At 33.2% G+C, this 20,873-nt stretch overlaps 1 protein-coding gene across 3 annotated transcripts in view; it reads right to left on the bottom strand.

The window, feature by feature from the left end:
• The window catches only part of LOC148601488 (uncharacterized), a 52,062-nt gene that overhangs the window by 5,545 nt on the left and 25,644 nt on the right, over positions 1-20,873 (bottom strand). For 2 of the 3 annotated variants that reach the window (XM_088554736.1, XM_088554737.1), the window contains exons 20-31: positions 19,106-19,281; positions 14,788-18,138; positions 14,063-14,215; positions 12,366-12,573; positions 8,318-8,443; positions 7,391-7,947; positions 6,501-6,605; positions 5,490-5,585; positions 4,702-4,848; positions 3,502-3,666; positions 2,985-3,137; positions 1,668-1,691 (exon numbers count right to left, since the gene is read on the bottom strand). In XM_088554736.1, the coding sequence (XP_088410862.1) occupies positions 1,668-1,691; positions 2,985-3,137; positions 3,502-3,666; positions 4,702-4,848; positions 5,490-5,585; positions 6,501-6,605; positions 7,391-7,947; positions 8,318-8,443; positions 12,366-12,573; positions 14,063-14,215; positions 14,788-18,138; positions 19,106-19,281 (5,261 nt within the window). The remainder of the gene's footprint in view (positions 1-1,667; positions 1,692-2,984; positions 3,138-3,501; positions 3,667-4,701; positions 4,849-5,489; positions 5,586-6,500; positions 6,606-7,390; positions 7,948-8,317; positions 8,444-12,365; positions 12,574-14,062; positions 14,216-14,787; positions 18,139-19,105; positions 19,282-20,873) is intronic. The other variant, XM_088554738.1, reaches the window with a different exon arrangement.

The raw sequence follows: 20,873 nt of genomic DNA, 5'->3' as shown, positions 1-20,873 counted from the left end.
ATTCTAGGACGGAATATGTACTGCATGCGTTAAATGGAAATGACAACCAATAAATTTTCATTAAAATCCATACGGAAATTCATTTAGAATCTGTGAAATGATGACGGAACAAGGTTATTTCTAAATTTAATTGACTGACATTTAATATAAAATGTGTTGCTCTATGTCTACTCTCAATTAAGTTTGTCAATTAAACTACAATGGAATAAGCAATGGCCAATCCATTTTTAATGGTGTTAACCCATAGACATTTAATGAGATTGCATCTGATGGTGTGTCTATTTTTCCATTATCACCCATTCAAAGGGGAAGTTTCATATTATCAAAAGCAGTGATTCCAATTTAGTTTCACATTCAAACACTTCAGAAAAGGCTGTTGTAAAAAATCATTTTGTATTTTGACAAAGACAATCTACTTGTACAGCACCTTCATCATGATTTGAATAGTTTATTATATGGTAAAATACATGTACTTGTATTTTGCAAATTTTAGTCCATATATTGATTATTTCATATATCTTGCTGTTGGAATTACAAATATCAGTACAAATTTAACTAATCAAAATATACTGTGAAAGCAACCCATGGGTTTAATCTCATGTGGATACTTTGATTTCATTATTGATTAAGACATTTTCAGGCATTTCTTGGAAAATAATAATTTTCAAGCACCTACATGTAAGTTGACCAGAACATTAAATTTTTAGGGAAAAACAGTTAAAGATCATCAAATAATGTAACTTTGTTACACTTTACAACACAAATTTTCTCCTAAAGAACATGTTTTAATTAGATACTTTGAGCTATTTGACTGTCTTTTTGACTATCTCTTTCAAAGAGAGTTTTTTTGCCACTTTTCTTTAACTAAGTTCATTGAAGATACCAATTCTTTTTCAGCCAAGTCTCATATAAAACATGCATATCATGTATAAGTAATTTCTGACCCAGATGTGTGTTTGAAAGGATATGTCAAACTCCACAAAACCCAGCAGTCATGGTTATACACTTGTTTTAATGAAGAGAGGCATCAGAGAGATTACTACATGTAATTCACATTTGTTGACCCCTGATGTGACCTCATGAAATATCATTAGATGATCAAAGAGGAAGGTGTAGTTTTAACTAAGTTAGACCAGGATTTGATAGTTACTATAGCCTACAGTCCACTAAATCAAAAGTGCAATTCTCCAAGTATAATATGTATGTACAATGTAAATATTTCTCCAAATATAGGCATTTAAAGTTTAAAACATGTAAGTGAGGTTGAAATTATATCTGTGTAACCAACAAAACCTTCAACAAAGCATTTCAACAAAACCAAAAAGCACAAACAAAAGTCACTTACTGGTGATAACCCAGCAAAAAACTGTAAGAAAATATATCATATAGTTAAGGTGGTACACCTACTTTAAGGGAAGCAATTCTTACAAATCACTGAAATGTTTGTATTCAGCATTTTACATCAATCTCATGTAAGCATCAAAGTAACTTTGATTTCATTCTGTTTCAAATAAAAGCATGATAGGCTTTATTAAATTGAATATGATACAAACATATCACTGATTTCCAGAGTTATGTCCCTTACCCTAGGTCTACCTCCTTGACCAAATTATTAAACTCTCAAGAAAAAAACACACAAACTGAAATCTTCAATTAAATTTGGTTACCTGTTGTTTTATACTTCTCAAGGTCTTGAAAGAAAAAAAAAAGTTTTCTTATTCCATTATTTCTCAATGTTTTATGTATTTTTTTCAAATATAATTTTTCAGCAGGGCAGTGAAAGAGAAATTTTTGGAGCTTAGGTAAAGAAAAAATATTTATCTCTTCAGCTACCGACATAGCTTTACAATGCCAATAAAAAAAAAATAATAAAATAAATAAAAACAAAAAAAAACAAAAAAAACAAACAAAAAAACAGAGTTGGAAAAGCAATCATTCATTTAGAATTGCATCTTCTACTGTTTTTATTGTAAAGGGATGAATTTCTTTCTTTGCAATGAATTACAATCAAATTAAATATGATTGAACACTGGAAACAAATTCTTTTGGTGTACTCATTTTCATAATGAACAAATAAGAATGGAAAACAGTGCCTACATGATTGATTTTTAGCAGTAAGATAAACTTTAGTAATTTTCCAAAGCACATATATTTATACATGTACCCTTGAATACATTCGACAAATTCTGCAAAAATTAGCAACCGCTAATATAAATTTGTTTATAGCACCTCTTCATCCTAGAGTTGTACAATAAGTGGATACATCTGGCTTCTGTGGTGTATTGAGTGTATTCAACAACAAAAAATTCGGTCAGGAATAAAATTTTGATGTACATTGAAATCTGTCATAATGCCAAAAAAAAAATATATGTTTACCGTCACCCGACTGACCCTCATTTTATCGCCACGAACCTAACTTTTTTATCTCCAATTTTCTAAAATTCCGGAAATTCCCGCCTTTTCCTTCAGCAGTACCAGTATTTATCATATTAAACAACAATGGCGGCCTCCAGTGCCAGCACTGTCAGCAATTTAAATGATTGATTGATTGTTGGGGTTTACAGCCCGAGCAGCAATATTTCAGCTATATTCAGGTGGTGAACATGAAAAGGATGATAAAATGAACATGAAATGATGAGGAAATGAAAAAAAAGGGATGGGACACAAAGATAATAGGGTCGACAAATTTTGATTGCCACAAGATAAAAGGGAAGGATGGATAGGGTCGAGCAATTTAGCCTCCTGTGGCAGAGCACAAAGGTTCCTACTCCTATCGAATACCACAGCAGGGTTCTTTAACAGCCTACTGACCTTATTTTTTTTTTTAGCATGTGACAGTAAACACACTTATTTTTTTTTTTGGCCTAAGTGTCATTTCAAGGGAGAGCAAAATCTCGGTCATACAAGACTGGTTGACAGGGTTTACTGTATTATAGTTAAAATTCAACCTGCCCCATTATAACACAAAACCTGTATTTATTTACCCTAAGTAGATCAACAGATGAACGTTTCTTTCTTGCTCGTCGTAAGTTTTTGGCAGCAATAGCTGGTGTTACATCAATTTCTATATGCTGAGTTGTGTCCCCTTCTTCTGAGACAAATGTATGGTCTATGTTCTCTTTTTTAGAAGATGATGGCTGAAAAAATTTGAATGAAAGATATCGTCGCTTTAAAGAAGTTACAGTTGGTGCTTAGGATGTGTAATCAGTATCACAAGTCTTGAATTTGGCATTATTAAAAAATCCCTTCTCAATAAAATACCCTGAAATATATCCCTATATGCATACCATTGGGGACTTTGAGATAGTTTTACCGTCGGATAAAAAAGAGAGAAACACAGAATACTAATAACCCACAAAAATGTAATTTCCACATAATTGTAATAAAATTGTCTTGAATTATCTAGAAAGCATCATGTCTTTTAACATCAAATCTTGCTTCAATGCTGTACAATTATTTCAGAGTGTAAAGCTGTGATTTGGTTAATGATAATTTCCCTACCATATCACAGTTTGTCTCTAGAGTTGGTGATCTCCTTTTCCTCCCACGTTTCGGTGGTGGAGGCCTTCTTGGAGGGGAGTGAAATACTTCTAGGGCTTCTTCCTTGATAACAACATCTTTTTTTGACTCTACAACCTGACTTCTACTGTTTTCTCGACCAGATTTCTGAAACAGTGGTGAAATGAATTGACTAATGGTTATATTATCAGCAAAGTAAGGCAATACTAAATACTGGTTTAATATTCAGACTTTCTTTTGGTATGAATACAGAACACTAGTACAGTGATACCTGTCTGAACTGAAAAAAAAAAAAATATGAAATAATGAAATTTGTCTACACCAGGTTTTTTTTTAATCAGTTCTTGTCAGCTTAGATGAATTTTGAAGTTAGCTGATCATCTGTCTAAACCAAACAAACTCTACAGTCCAAAAGGGGTTCTATTTAGACAGGTTTCCCTGTAATGTGATTTGCTTAATTTATCTTAGTCAGGTTTGACAAAGTATAAAGCCTGCTTGAAGTGCCAGTCTTTGTAGGAATCAGGCAGTGAGTGGAACATAGTATGATAAACCCACAATTCTGAGAGTTTACTTTGATTATTTGCACCATCAGACTCAAGGAAAAAATGACAAGATTTTGAATATCCTTTGGTATATTTGAGTAATAATTTCATTAAAATGTACTGAAAATGGACATTTTAAGGGCAAATAACTCTGCTGAAAAAATCAGAAACATACATGTCAAAACCTCACAAATATGACAATAAAACATCACTCAAGGATGCTTTCTCTATCTGAAAAGACCATTATTAGATCTCTGCATCATTGGATTTGCTCAGAAATTTTTAAATAGAATCTTAGAAAAATGAGGTTTTTGGAAGAGTTATCTACCCTTGAAATGTTCATTTTCAGTGCATTTCAATGGAATTAGAACTCAATGGTCCAATATGATATGGAAAATCTTATCTGTTTTCCCTGATTCTGATGTTGCAAATAGTCAAAGTACACTATCATAATGACGGGATTTTCCATACCATGTTTCATCGACTGCCTGAGTCTTACAAAGACTGACACTTAAAGCCATGCTCAAGTTTCTTTTCAATGAAGGGAAGGTTTGTATTGTTCTTTTTTTTTTGTCCCATCATACTCATAATTCTTTAGTTTAAAAAAAATATATACAAATGTAATCAAGATTTGACCTACATTCCTGGTCCTACCAGTTGTCACCTCCTGAGAAAGCCTCTCTTCCAGTTCGGACTTCTGTTTCTTTAGGTTGTTGATTTCAGTCTGTTGTTTCTGCATAATACCCTCTAACCCCTGGACCAATTTGTCCCTTTCTTGTTTCCAGTTCTATTGAAGACATTGTTTGCACATTGAAACAAATACATGTAGATTTGAAAGTCATATAATTGAAGTAAGATTTCATCAAATGAATACATATAAAATTAGGAATAGAATGGTTCATAAAAAAATATCAGGTGAAAAAAAACCCTTAGACATTTTTAGTATTCTTTTAACTAGATAATACCAGGGTTTACCATCTGCTTGGATGGAGCGCAAAAAATATGCTTTTGAGAAAGCAAAAGTGATGGCATTGTACTTACCACTGCACAAACTTTCATTTCGAAATAATGCTGACATTTTTGCAATTTAACACTCAGAAAAAGTTGTTCACTATATATTTAAAGTCTAATACAATCTATGCAAGTTATTAAGTGGATAAACAAACAGCTGAAAATGTTCTGGACATTATACAAGTCTAATTTGACACGATGAAATGAAGGAATGTTTTTTCTCTCCATAGAAATATCACAGATAACAAATTAGAGGATTTCTTCATTAACAAACTACAACATATCATAAAGACTGTTTAAAGTTTATTTCAACAATACAAACCAAAAACAGCAATGTTGAAAAATTACTGAAGGGAAACACACAGAATCAGAAATAGATGTGAGTATAAAGGTGATTTCTCAGCAAATCTGACTCACATTAAGTTCATTCATCTTTTTCTCTACCTCCTGCTGTAATCTGATGATCTCTTTATTTTTATGCTGAAGCTGTTCTGATGTAACATGGTCTTTTTCCTAAAATGACAAAACATCATACATAACAGGATATACCGGTCAAAAATACTGAATTACCGTAAAGGAACAATTGTTCTTGGGGTACCAATTTAATGGTTATTGTCACTATTGTCACTTGGTTAAACTGCTAATTCAAAATCCCCAATAAAAGTATTTTGGTGGTTATCCAGCATATAGAAGGAGAACCATTACATAATTATGTGTTCTAAAACCAAAATATTGCATTTAATCATTCAAAAATATTATGGTGAATCTGTATTTCGCTCATTCTCAACTGATGCTTAAAAATGCAGGTGACCTTTTATGCACTGGATGAGGATTGAATTGTCAAGACAGTTTCTTGTCAATGATGCCAATTGTTTTCTAGTTTCCTAAAACAATCACATTCTCCTACAGCCTTACTTCGACCTGAAAGAGAATCTAGATTTCCACCATTGCCAATAGGTTTTTTTTGGGTTTTTTTTTAAACCAATGGGAGGTGATTTAATATTTCAAAACAGCAAAACAATAACAAGATGTTGAATGGTGTGTCATGCAAAGAGAACTGCTCTCTGCCAATTTCTGTTATTGAGTTGTACAGTAAGCAGGAAGAAGAGGGAGACATGGTACAAGCCATCATGTAAAAGCAATAAAACTAAGCATTCCATCCATTAGTAGCTAAGAAATCTGCTACAGAAGAAAGTGTAATGAAGAGATGGATGGACACACTTATGGATCACAATAAGTATAAAATCATCCTATCCTAATAAAAATCAATATCATGTGAATGGCAATGGTGAATATGTCAAAGAGACAACAAACCCACCAGGATGAAAAATGCCAGCTGAAGGCCATCCATGGGTTTTCAATGAATGACGAAGAAACCCTCACACCACAGAGCATATTGTACCCATCCCACACAGGTTATGTACTCACCTTAGTGTCACTTTTCATACTGTCCAATCTGTGTGATGTTTCTGCCAATTCTTCTTTAATTTTCTTCATCTCCCTCTGGCTTTCTCTTAAACTTTGATCCTTATCCTATAAATAAAGCATAGTCATTCTGAAGTTAAACAGAAAATAAGCTTAATAAGTGCTAAGGCACTAAATGTACATGCAAAACATTGTTTTACTGATATTGAAAATCTAACCAAAGTGACACTGGACACGCTGGAGTAAATACTACTAACATGACCTTATGACCTTTACCTGGTTCTAACCTGAAGGCAATGGCAGGAAATAACAATTAAACTTGAAAGAAAAACATACAACCTGGTTAACGTAATCATTTTTTTTAAAAATAAAATTAACATACAGTTGTGCAGCAGTGCAAATGCACATCACATGCTTCCCTCCTGCATTTGGTATGATATTAAATACCTTAATGAAAACAATTAGAAGTGAACAGAATTTTCTTTCCATGAAATTAAACATTGTTCCTAAAATGATTGAAAGCCCGGAAATAATTTTTGAGTAATTGTACAACATATCCGTGTATTGATAAGGGGACTGACAAATAGCTGATAGATAGATGGACAGGTGTATGTAATAATGTGTTCATCAAAGACAAGACTACACTGTCTACCTTCATTTATATGATATTCCTGATCTTAATCCAAATTCATGCCAAAAATAAAATGTACCACACTCTTCTACCAGTAGTTTGTACAGTGAAACCAGATACTTTTTTTTTCAAATCTCATTATAATTTAAATATATTTTGAACCTTGTTAAGTGGAACAACTGTCTAAAGCCAACCAATGTTTAAGTCACAAAAGGAATCAATGTATAGTACTTGTAGTTACTATTCATTTTCACACACATACCTTGATTTTCGCTTTCATATCAGTTAATAATTTTTCCTGTTCACGATATTTTATCTCCACACTCTCTAACTTCTGTGTGTTGTTTCCAGATTGTAAATCTTCCAGTTCTTTTCTCTTATCACATAATAATTTTTCCATTTCTTTCAATTCCTCATTGTTTTCTTTTATCACAGTTGACAAAACCAATTTTTCATCTGCAATTTTCTGATTTTTAATCCTAAGTTCATCAATTGTCCGTTGCATATTAGAAATAATATCTGAATTCTTTATATTTGATGATTTCAGTTCAGTAATTGCCTTTTCCAGGTGTTCTGATTGTGAATTGTCTCCCTTTAGTTTAAGTAATTCATCTGATTTGTCCCTCAGTTGTGCCTCAAGTTTTCTTAACTCTGATGACAGGTTTGTTTTTTCTTCTTGTGCTCTTATAAGTTTAGATTTTGTTTCTTCCATTTCTGCTGATGCTTTAGCATTTTCTCTTGCCATTTCTCGTATTTCCCGACTAGAATCACCACTGGAGGTCAACAGACTGTGGTATTTATCCGTAAATTTCTCCACCTCTGCAAAAATTTATAAGAAATATAGCAAAAAAAAAAAGGAAAAGCATACACAAATTTTCATAAGCATTGACTATGGACAACATTTCATTACTGATCAAAGAATTATCAGAAAATCTTTTTCTTACGATGTCCAAAGAGCAATTATCTATTATCAGACACCTTTACTATTTTCACAGGTTGGCAATTCAACTACAGATTTCAGCTGACCGTGGGGTATGAATTACTGAAAGGGAGTCAGTCTTTAGTTCTCTTGTATATTTTCAAATCACCCTAAAGTTTGGAACCATCTTAACTTCTACAAAAAACGCATCCTAGTCCTGTAGGTTTAATAGCTAGACTAAGCAATAAGAAAGTAGCACTATTCACAAACCCTGCTGTAGTTTGTTGATGGTCTCCTCTTTCTGCTGAATATATCTATCCTGACCCTCCATCGTCTCTTCCTGCAAGGCAATGGCATTCTTCAGTTCCTCTATCACAGCTTCATTGGCTTGAGCATCTGTAATACAGAAGTTACAGCATATCTACATGTAGTTACAGGAGAACTCCCCAAATTATTGGAGAATTTAATGTTAGTTTAGGAGAACTTCAAGTAGTTGTAGAAGAACTCCATGTAATTATAGAAAAAAAGACACATAACAGTAGAATTTCATTCATGTAACTATCAGAGAACCACATCATCATAGAACTACATGTAATAATAAGAGAAATACATGTTATTATAAGACAACACAATGTAAATATAGGAAAAGGAGAATTCCAACTATAGATGTACATGTATACAAAAAAGTAAACCACAATTTTGGATTTCGATGTAAATTGAACTTGACCTGTATTTACATTACAAAGTTTAAAAAATAATAATTAATCAATTCTCAAGTTATCATCCAGAAAATTTTGGGGGATGGACAGATGGACAAGGCAACTTTTCTTAGGGTATCACATTAGACATTGCCACCTTGTGTGATTGGGAATAAAATAGTGAACACCCTCAATATGACCATACCATGGATTAATACCAAAAATCTAAGAAGAGGCTCCCAGGAGCCTGAATCACTCACCTGGTTAAATTTTTGCCTTTTAAGGGCAATAACTCTAACAAGGAGTTGTCAGACAATTTTGACACTATTTGATTCATTGGACACATTTGTAAGCCTTATAATAAGGATCATTTCAGCAATTGAAAGCTATTGGCTAAACCTAAAAGATTTTGAGATTTATGCAAAAATCTGCTGTCTGACCCCATTGTTCTATTTTTAGAAATGGCAGCCATGTTTTTTCAGCGATCAAAAATCAGTCATTTTGTTAAGGATACCCTGTAAATAAAAAATGCCAACTTTCATTGAATTTGCAGAATAGTTTCTGAGGAACAGATTTTTTGAAGTAATAACATCAAAAACAGCATAAAAAGTCCAAAAAGGGCAATAACTCCAACATGGGTCAACAAATTTTCACCAAAATTTGACCACAGATAGATCTCTTCATGCTGAATAATTTTACTCGAAGTCAGATTTTGGTTAAACCTAACCATTTGGAGATACATGCAAAAATCTGTTGTCTGACCCCTATGTTCTATTTTTAGTAACAGCGGCCATGATTTATAACAGATCAAAAATCCAAACAGTCATTTTGTTAAGGATACCCTTTAAAACAAAAATACCAACTTTCATTAAATTCTGTAAAGTAGTTTCTGAGGAGAAGATTTTTAAAAATAATAACATTAAAAACAGCAAAAAATGTCCAAACTCCAACATGGGTCAACAGATTTTCACAAAATTTTGACCACAGATAGATCTCATCATGCTGAAAACTTTAAACCCCTGTCAGAAGTTGGCTAAACCTAACGATTTAGGAGATATATGCGAAAAACTACTGTCTGACCCGTATGTTATATTTTTAGTAATGGCGGCCACCTTTTTCGACGGATCAAAAATCCCCACATCAGTTCAATGCACGATACTCAAAGGAACATTCACACCAAGTTTAGTTCCAATTGGTCAAGTGGTGTCAGAGGAGAAGATTTGAAAGATATAACATTCAAAATAGCAAAAAACTGTCAAAAATGGGCAATAACTCCATCACTGTGAATTCCCAAGACAAATGACATCTTAAAGTTGCATACCGTTGCAAAGCTTGGAAAATAAGGTTTCCAAAATCATTATGCTAATGGCACGATGATTGTAGAAATTCTTCACAAAATTTACTTGAAATAAATAATACTGAAAATCCAAATTTTTACCTGCTCTGCTAATTGACTGCATGGAGGCAAATTACTCCAAAATGTAAACAATATTCATACACTTTTGTAGTTAATTACATATATGATTTTAAAGTACACATTCTCAGCTATATTTTGACTACTTTTAATCATAATTTACACAAATAATGCACTTACAATGCATATGTCTAGGTTCAGTGTGTTTTTGGTACTACATAGGGGGTGGCCATTTGACCCGGAAGTGGTTAGTGAGACCTTAACAAATCAAAATGAAAATTTGACCACAGATAGATCTCATCATGCTGAACACTTTTACCCCGGTCAAAATTCGGCTAAACCTAACGGTTACGGATATATATGGGAAAACTACTGTCTGACTCCTATGTTCTATTTTTAGTAACAGCAGCATGTTTTTCGATGGATCAAAAATCCTCACATCAGTTCAATGCACGATACCCAAAGGAACAATCATATCAAATTTAGTTCCAATTGGTCAAGTGGTGTCAGAGGAGAAGATTTTTTAAAGAAATAACATTCAAAATAGCAAATCAACGTTGAAAGAAGGCAATAACTCCAACATGGCTTAACATATCAAAATGAAAATTTAACCACAGATAGATCTCCTCATGCTAAACATTTTTACCCCCGTGTCAGAATTTGGCTAAACCTAACCGTTTAGGAGATAACAAATACATAGTTCTTGGTAGAGATTCCTCATACTTTGTAAGAAATAATTCCAAATCATCTTCCAAATATACAGAGGAAGATGTTTACAAAATGATGGAATTTTTAATCGACAACATATTTCTCCAGTGTGGTGGACATGTTTTTCAATAAATGGTCGGCATTCCAATGGGAAAAAAATTGTGCTCCTTTACTAGCTGACCTATTCCTTCACTCTTATGAGGCTGACTTTACAGCTGATCTGATCAGAAAGAAAGAATATTGTTTGGCTAGATCCTTCAATCTCAGTTTCCGCTATATAGATGACGTGTTATCTTTAAACAATCCTAATTTCGGGGATTTGATACATCGCATCTACCCAAAAGAACTTGAGATAAAAGATACTACAGACACGGTGAAGTCAGCCTCATATCTTGACCTACACTTAGAAATCGATGGTAAAGGAAAACTATTGACCAAACTTTACGACAAACGTGATGACTTTTCATTCAGAATTGTCAACTTTCCTTTCATCTGTGGCAACATCCCTTTGGCTCCTGCGTATGGAGTATTCATATCACAACTCATACGTTATGCTAGAGCTTGCCGAAACTACGCAGATTTTTTGTATCACGCTAGAACTCTAACAATTAGGCTTCTGGAACAGGGTTATGTTGCTACAAGATTGAAGTCATCACTACAGAAGTTTTATGGTCATCATCATGAACTCGTGGATCGTTATGGTGTATCCATCGGCACCATGAAAACTGATTTATTCAACGGGCCATAGTTTTCCTATGCTCGTTTGTCTACCCCAGACTTGACTTTTTATGAGCAACTCGGCGGGTGTTTCTCTAGAAAAGCAGAGGATGCTTACCCTACCGGTGCACCTGGTCCATGCCCCCAGTTTTTCGTGGAGTCCGAGTTGCTCATTTACTTTTGTTACTTTGTATGTATGATTTTAGTTACTTTATGTTCTTTGTTGTGTATGTCTGTTTTCCATGTCTGGTCTTTGTCTCTGGATTACATTCTTTTGATTACCGCTATAACCTTGGTTCCCTTGATTACTCATCCATTCCAAGTTTGGTTCCAATTGGTCAAGTAGTTTCAGAGGAGAAGAGTTTAGAAAAATTGTTAACGACAACGACGGACGACGACAACGGATGCCAAGTGATGGCAATAGCTCACATGGACTTCGACCAGGTGAGCTAAAAAGGGTGGTTAATGAGTCTAGTAAATTTCTGCACACAAGTTCAAGTGTTTTTTGTCACAATTAAAAATAATATGAAAAGTTATGTATTGTCCACCTCTTATCTAACATAATACATTCATTTGGGCTATACATGTCAGACTTTAAGATGTAACTTCATATTTTAATACAATTGTTCTTTAGAAACCTATCTTTCTTTGGCAAATGTCTGTTTAATTGGACACTGTTTTGTATTGTATATCTAGATGTTAGGAACAATTTATGAACTTTTTGATTCAACCTGTAATGAATAGTAAAATAATTAAAAACAATATGACATTCAAGTTCAACCTTTTAAAGCAGCCTCAAATTTCTCCCTTTCCATCTCCATGTTAGCTTTCATGTTATTTATAGTCTGTGTTTTTGTCTGTATCTTGGCTTCTTTTTTCTGTAAATCTTTCTCCAAATCCTGAATCATCTCCCATCTTTTACTACTCTCCTCTCTCATACTTGTCACCTCCTCTGAGGAGAACTCTCCTTTTGAAGCTCCAAATATGGACTAAAAAATTGTAACAAGGATGAGAATTTATTACAGATCAAAGGTTTAAGTTGTTTAAACTGAGAACACAGCGCAATCTTATTCCTTTTTTACCAAAAAGATCAATTACACACATTAGGCTAAATAAAATCCTCTGCCACTCCAAAAAAATTGACAAAAATAAAAAAATTGGGGTAGGTATTTCAAAGCAAGGATTTGATTTGCATCAGCATCTAGTATTTATATACAATAACACACCAAACTTTCATTTATGGGGGACTAAAACAATGTTTCTTCTCTGAAACAGACGTTGCTATGGATTTAGAACATATTTATACTTCAAACAATGACAATTAGGCTAGCAAATATTGGCATAAAAAAAAATCCTTCCATCCGCCCAATATTTTTTTTTGTAAAGGTTGGGTGTGATCTACCATTTAGGTTTACTTGACCTTACCTTACAAGCAAAATTATAGCATTCACAAAGCAAGCAATAGTTGATTTTACATTTGATTTCAAGAAGTTTTTCAATTATTATCTTGATTTTGATTTTTAAGTACAATGTACTTTAATATAAGATGCAATTTTATATATTTCATCTTTCCTAATAATTGACTGGTTCTATATATTATTATATTGTTTTATGTACTTCTTGATTGGCTAGAAATTTGTGATATCACACCATGATTAATGATATAAAAATTGTTATTGATTTTTGCATGATTGTGCAGCACTGTCTATAAATCAGATTGGCCTAAAGAGACATATTAAAATTTCTTGCTCCTCCATAACATTCTATCATCATAGATGGACAATCATTAGAATGCTTATATCATAGAGAAAAAGTTTTTTTAACTCATGAAACTTGAATATCGCAACCTAAAACCCAATTTATTTAATTTCAATATCATAACAAACTCGCCAAGGCTTGTTTGTAATGATGTTGAGAGGAAATATCTTGAGCTGATATTTTGCATTATCGTATAGATAGCAGTGTTTTATCGAATGTTTCCAGTGTAATCAATTTCGATAATTCACCAAGTGGAATAAATTCAGTAATTTCACTCTCAGACTTTCTCCAGCCAAAACATCACAACTTAGATATCAATCCGCTAATCACAGAATTTAAATTTCATGTTGAAAACTTCAATAAATTATTAAGAGAATCTATATAATAAAAAGGATTATCAATTGGTTATCATGAATAACCAAAATAAGATCACTCGTGCAAAGAATGTTTGGAGATTTAACTTGAGCACGGAACAAGTCCTGCACAATTGTTAAATCTAGGCATTCTTCAGCACTCGTGATAATTTGTTGGTTATTCACTCTTTCCAATTAATTATCCTATTAACATTCCTATACCTAAAAAAATTAAATGAACATGCCTTCTTACCATACAATTTCTGTACATTGAAAGCTAAATGTAAGTCCTCAGCCAGGATGAATGTGGCATGATGTATTTTAGTGACCTACTGATAAATCAAAATAATTAAGTTTGTATTTTTACCTGTCGTTGTTTAAGGGAATCCTCAGCCACCCTCAGTTTGGTACCAGTCTCTAATAATTCTTTTTCTAGTTGGCTAATTTTTTCATTTTGAGACTTTACTGTCTGACTTGCCATTTGAAGTTGGGATCTTAGGTTCTGTTCACGCTCTTGACTCTAGATACAAATCAATGCAAGTAACATTACATTTTTTTACATCAATGTTATGACCAATACAAATAAAAATCTTTTTCAACTAACCAAAACTAAACTTTTTTTGTATAAGCAAAAACAAGTCTGTCAATATTTCATAACCTGCCATTACTTTAATAGTGTGCCTTTGTGGCTTCAGATATATTTTTATCCTTAATAACTAAAATAGCATAATTAGTCATAACATGTACAGACAGGTTTTGCTGTTAGGGTCGTCCCAGAATTAGAGGGGGGAGGGTCAGGAGGTACTTTAAATAAATATATGATGTGTGATTAGTATTGTAGCATATTTTTGTATTAACTATAGAGAAAAACATCAATTAATTAATACACTATCAACAATTAGTGGGTTCGAGTAAAAAGTGTCCCCTACTCCCAAATACATTTAATTCTGAAACAGCCCATATGAATTTGTGGAAACTCTTACGGCCCAATCAAAAGGTATATATGTATTGTTTACAGATTAATATATTTATGGGATGGTATTCAACGAGTCTTTAACTTAAAAAAGGTTTTAAAAAATGTAACATACATACCCTGTTTAGTTCTCTGTGTACAGTAGGACTAGTAACTGACGCTCTCTGCAGGGATTCTGTATTTACCAATCTCCTTGGTGATGATAACACCCCTGATTGCACCTCACTTTCAAGCTGTTTAATCCTGTAACGGGCCTCAATCAGCTGATTCTCAATGTCAATTTTTTCTTTTCGTAATTTCCTGGCACAGTGACTTTGACTAGATGGACTTAAACACTCAGTTTCACGAACCTGCGTAAGATTGTCTTTCAAATTTTCAATGATTTGTTCTTTACTACTGAGTACTTCACTTATCCTAACAAGGTCTGATTCAACTGAATCCAACTTGCTTTTAACAAATTCAAGCTCTTCGTTCTTGCCTTTAAGTTCTGATTTTATCCTATTGAGTTCTTCCATCGAGACTTCTGTTCCACCACAATGCATGAGCTCTTTGATTTTTTCTGCCTGTTGACAGATCATTTTCTGTTGTTGAGAAATTGCCTCATTTGAATTTTTAATTTCACGATCTGATATTGCTGTCTTCTCTTGGTAAGCCTTAACTTCTAATTTACATTTTGAAAGTTCTTGTTCAAGATTTTCAAATTTATTTTTGACCTTCTCAAGTTCAGCCTTAAGTTCTTGCTTCTCACTATCATTCTTTTCATATTTTTTAATTTTCAAATTTTGTTCTCGTATCAGCATTTCCTGTTGAGTACAAACCTTTGACAATTTATCAACCTCCTTCTTAGAGCTTGCAGCATGAACATCAGTTCTCAGACTGATATCAAGCTTTGATTTGTCTAAGTCTTCCTTCAACAAGCTTATCTCTTTCACATATTCACTTAGTTTCCCATGTAGAGAATCACTTTCCTCTTTGAAGTCATTGTTTGCTTTTTCCAGTTTGGCCATTTGCTCATCTAATGCCATCACTTCCTCATTTTTATTCTCAAGCTCTGATTTCAGTCTATCACATGTACACTGAATTTCTTCCTTGGCCTTTACACACTGTTCATACTTGATTTCAAATGAGTCAGAAACAGAGTGGTTTCCCTTACTTGAACTCTCTTTTTTCACTGTTTCCAATTCCTCCTCAAGTTTAGCTATAGCACTATCCTTTTCAATAACAACATTCTTGGCTTTTTCATGCAAGGTCTTGTGCATGTGCAATGCAGATTTTAATTCTGCAATTTTCAACTTTGCTTCACCCAAAGTACTATGCTCATCTTCACTACCAGATGATCTGGACTCAAGGTAAGAGTTTTGTTTTTCAAGTTCATTACATTTTGCACTAGTTGTATCAAGATTAGTTTGCAACAGATCTTTCTCCTTTTCCATGCTTTCTACTTTCAACTTGCAAGAATCTCTTTCCTCTACACAGGCCTCAAGCTTCTTCCTCAAGTCAACCTCTGATTTTTCAAATGCCACGCATTTTTCATTTAATTCTTCATTTTTACCTTGAAGGACCTGCACCTCACTTTCAAAAGTATTGACTTTCTCTAGTTGCAGCTCCTTAGCTTGGTTTATTTCTAAATTCAACTTTTCAAATGCCTTCTTGTGATCTGAAGCTTCTTTTTCAGCATTCTGCAGACAGTCACTATTTTTCTGTAATAGATCTGATTTCTCAATCAGCTCTTGTTCTAATATATTTACCTGTTTATTTGATTCTACTATTTGCTCTTCGAGTTTCTGCTTCAAATCTTTTATTTCTTTCTCTTGCATTTCCATTGTGTGTTTCAGACTCTCTTGTTTGTTTATTTCACCATCTTCAAGCTTTTTCAGTTGGCCTTTCAACTTTGTCACTTTTTCTGCCTTTTCCTTGACCTGTTTAGTTAAACCCTCAACCTTTTCTATTAACTCAGCCATACTTTTCTCTTTATTTTCAAGTTCTTGCTTGACATCTTCACATTCTTTTTTCAAGTCAGAATTTGCCTCAACAATGGTTTGCAAATTCTCATGTTCTTCCTCCAAATCTTTAAAATCTTCCTCTAACATTTCACGAGCGACCTTCATCTTATTAAGCTCATCATTCAGTTCAATCAGTTGATTTGTTTTCTCCTTTGACATTGTCTCCAACTCTGTGACTTTATGCTCAAGCTCACTGACCTTTGTTTCCATGGCAATTTTGATTTCTGTGATATCAATTATTTCAATTGATTTCTCTTCAAGTTGAAATTCCAAGTCTTTACAGGTTTCAGATATTTTTTTCTTTTCATTTTCCATTTTCTGACTTGAAATTTTTACATTTTCTAGCTCTTTTTGAAACTTGTGCATTTCTGCTTTTGCATTCTCTGATTCCTCTTTCAATTCTTTCATTTTCCTCTTTAGATTAGTTAATGAATTTGATGATGATGGACTATCACATGACTGTAAACTCTCCACAACAATCTCCTTGATTTCTGTCTCCTTTTCTTGAATATGACTAGTTGTTTTGTTAACCATATCCCGTAGACTAGCATTGACAGTTTCAAGTTCTTCCATCTTTTCCTTCAAACTTTCATTTACACCATTTTTCTCTGATAACTCTTCTTTCAACTTCTCAATGTTTTCTTCTTTTATCTTCAGGGTCCACATTTTTTCATCCCATTCCTGACAACAAGATTGTATTACCATTTCTAATTTATGCACTGCAGCTTCCAAGCTATTCTCATCAACATTTTGATCTGTACGTAAATCTTGACATTGTGAGCTTTCAGAAATCTTTGATAAATTATGCAGACAACCTAGTAATATCTGTTCACATTTGTTTTTATCATTGTCTAAACCATCAACACTGCTTTCAAGAGACTTTATTTTTTCTCCTGCCATAAGGTTCTCTTCCACCTTTGTTGCTAGATCCTTCTCAAGTTCATCATAGCTATACTGTAACTCCTCATACAAAGATCTCACGTCACCTAAACTGTTCAATTCCGCTGTTAACATTTCAACTTGTTCCTCAGACTTTTTCTTTGCCACAGTCTCGTTTTCCAAATCTAGTTTCAACTGGTCATAGTTCTTGGATTTCTCTTCTACTTCCTCTAATTTACTATTAACTTCAATTCTTGCCTTCTGTTCACTTGCTAACCTTGACTCCAAGTCTTCAGTTGTCATCCGGGATACCTGAAGTGCTGATTCAAGTTCTGCTGTCACAGCAGAGTTCTTCATCAGTTCTCCTTGCATGTCTTTAATCTGCCTTGATAAGTCCTCTTTGTAATGTTTCTTATCTTCTGACTCCTTATCAGTTTTTAGCCTTCTAACAGGAGAGTCAAGTTTACACTTCCTGGGAGATTCATGGTCTATTTTCATTCTTTTTGCAGGGGATTCTATCTCTTTGTGTTTCTTACTGGGAGATTTAACAGGACTCATACCTCTACTGTCAAACCTTAGCTGCTGGATCTAAAATATAAAAAAAAAGATATATATAAAGAATGTCAGACTGATTGATTGATTGTAATTTAATTGCCTTTGGCAGATATTTCAAGCAGTTCAGTCAACAGGTAAGCATATAATACCATTAATACACATTATTCTGACTCAAAGCCAACAAGTTGTTACTGGTACTTTAACTGCCAGATGCTTGGCAGAGATGCAGTGACCACAATTTTGAAATCTTTCATATGACTTGGCTCTGGATAGAATCTATGATTTCCTGCACCCTAAGTGGACACATTTTAATGACAGCACTGAAATGGTCTTTAAGAAATAGAAAAAATACGTCCATAGTAAGGGATGTCCTTTTCTATTACATACAACATTATCTCTTTCCATACATTCATGAGGTGTGAGAAATAAAAAGCTTGACAAATTTAAGACCACATATTTTACATATAAATTTTATTCCATTGAAACTGATGACGCTAAAAATAAAGACAGCCAAAATTGAATACCCCTATTCATAGAGCAAATCACATAATTTGGAACCGGTGAAAAGTACCCATTATACAGTATTCTGGTAATGTTAACTGTCACTATAAAAAACAGGATGTTAATGTATAAGGCCAACAAAATACACAAGTGATAAACCAGTTACCGGTAATGCTGAAGTTATACTGAAGTTCAAATCAATCTCATGAAGAATTCCCAAGTTTCACTGACCAAAATATAATATTAATAAAAATTATAGAATGACACTGATTTTTAATTATTAGTGAGTTCAGTGAATGATACTTGCATCATGCAAGAATAGTTTCCCTTTACAAGTATTTCACATAAATAATCTTGCTTCATGCAATACCTAAATTTCCTATTAATTTTTTACCAAAATCCATAGAATGGTGTTGGGCAGAGTTGCACTTGTGTATGAACTGGCAATGTGATTCCAATATACCCGAAAAATAGTTCAACATACAATCATTTTTGATACCTGAGATTTTAAAACACTTATTTCAGCCTTGTATCCATTAATGAGGGCTTGCTCCCTCTTGGTGCTCTCCCCTTCCTCTCTTGTCAACTTGCTCCGTAATCCATGTATCTCCTCTTCCTTGTGTTTAATTGTCTCCTCCAAGAAAATGTTACAGTTTTTCTGCGTCTTTGTTGATTCTGTTTTAAAATTATAAAGATGAAAAGTTGGAAAAAATAACTTGACCAGTAACATGTCTGGGGTACCTTAAATGTTTGGTAAATTATCCCCTAAAAGACAGTGCATATCTTCAATATTTGTATTAACATTGTGCAAAGTTAATACTTGTTCATATACTTTTGTTACTTTCTTTGTATTATTTTGGTTAATTTATATTCTTTGTTGTGTTTGTCTGTTTTACATGTCTGGTCTTTGTCCCCGGATTACATTCTTTTGAATTCCACTAGAATCTTGGTTCCCATAATTACTATTTGATATACAGATTACAAAGTGTATCTTCCCTAAGCACGATACAGGAAGGGGTCATCCTTTAATTTTGACCAAAATGGAAACTATAGTCGAGTCGAACATGGTAAGTACCCTTCACTGTTTTTCTATTCCTCATAGATTTTGAGATATACCTTGAAAGAAGTTGCTATACCCCTATGTACTTAAGGCCACAGTTTTTTTAATTTGTTGGTTTACAGAATTTGACTGGATGAAATTGGGTCGGTCGGTCGAAAAAAAAAAAAAATGGGAATCAAAAATACATATCTACTATTTATATTTTAGAAATGGAATTCTAATCTATTGCATATACCTACACATTATTTTTAAACATAAATTCTCATTCAAATTTTTAAGTGTCCAAAAAATTCAATGTGCAATACTTAATGTTAATTGACTCTAATCCTGTGTGTCTATAGAACTTCCCTAACAGTATGATATAGTAAGGTTAAAATCAATGTGGAAATGTGAGTTTTAAGACAAGGTTTGTCAAAAACATGTACCGTTCAATTTATCACAGAGCATTCTTTGGTGTAGACAGGTTGTGTTACAGAAGGGCGTAGTGATAAGTCAGTATTGAAAAAAAAAATCTATAAAGTAGACACGGAATTCAGGGACAGAAAAATTGAGTATGCAGACAGATTTCACTAAAATGAAGGGGGAAAAAACTCTTTTTTTTAAATTTATCTTTTATTTTCATATAACAGTTACATTGAGAGACTACATTAATTTTAAAAAAAAAATAAATGGCTTTTAAATCTAGAAAATACATTAACTAATTATCTGTCATTAATTGGAAGACAATGAAGACTTGTCTTTTTTCACTATGATTTCCCTTTAAAATTATCTGTGATTTAAAAATTGTTTATAAAATTTCAATAATTAATGGTCTTCAGAAAAAAAGATGACAAATTATGTTGGAATTGAATTTTCCCAATTGTTTTATAAGCTCTCTTGCTTATTTCCACGATACTTCAAAACTTTGATTTTCCAGCCAATCATCTCACCTTCATTCATCTACTTTCTGTTGACAATAAAAACAAACCCATGAGGTTTTTAAACTCTTAAATCATTTACAGGAACTGTTTTCATTCTTTTCAATTAAAGGTATTTAGATTTTATCATCTCTAGCCATTGTTGCATTGTTTCACAAATTACCAAAACCCTTAAACATGAATTCATTGAAGTGGTGAAATTCGTTCAATCTTCTCACTGACTACTTTGTCAAGTTGTTGGCTGAACAAAACTAGAAGCAGGCATTGTCTGTAGCATTCATAAAGAACAT

Source organism: Perna viridis, chromosome 12 (assembly GCF_037379345.1).
Source record: "Perna viridis isolate PV_CMFRI_1.1 ecotype Kerala chromosome 12, ASM3737934v1, whole genome shotgun sequence".
In the NCBI taxonomy this organism is placed as follows: domain Eukaryota; kingdom Metazoa; phylum Mollusca; class Bivalvia; order Mytilida; family Mytilidae; genus Perna; species Perna viridis.
The sequence above is the reverse complement of the archived record's forward strand: the minus strand, read 5'-3'. Positions and strand labels throughout refer to the sequence as shown.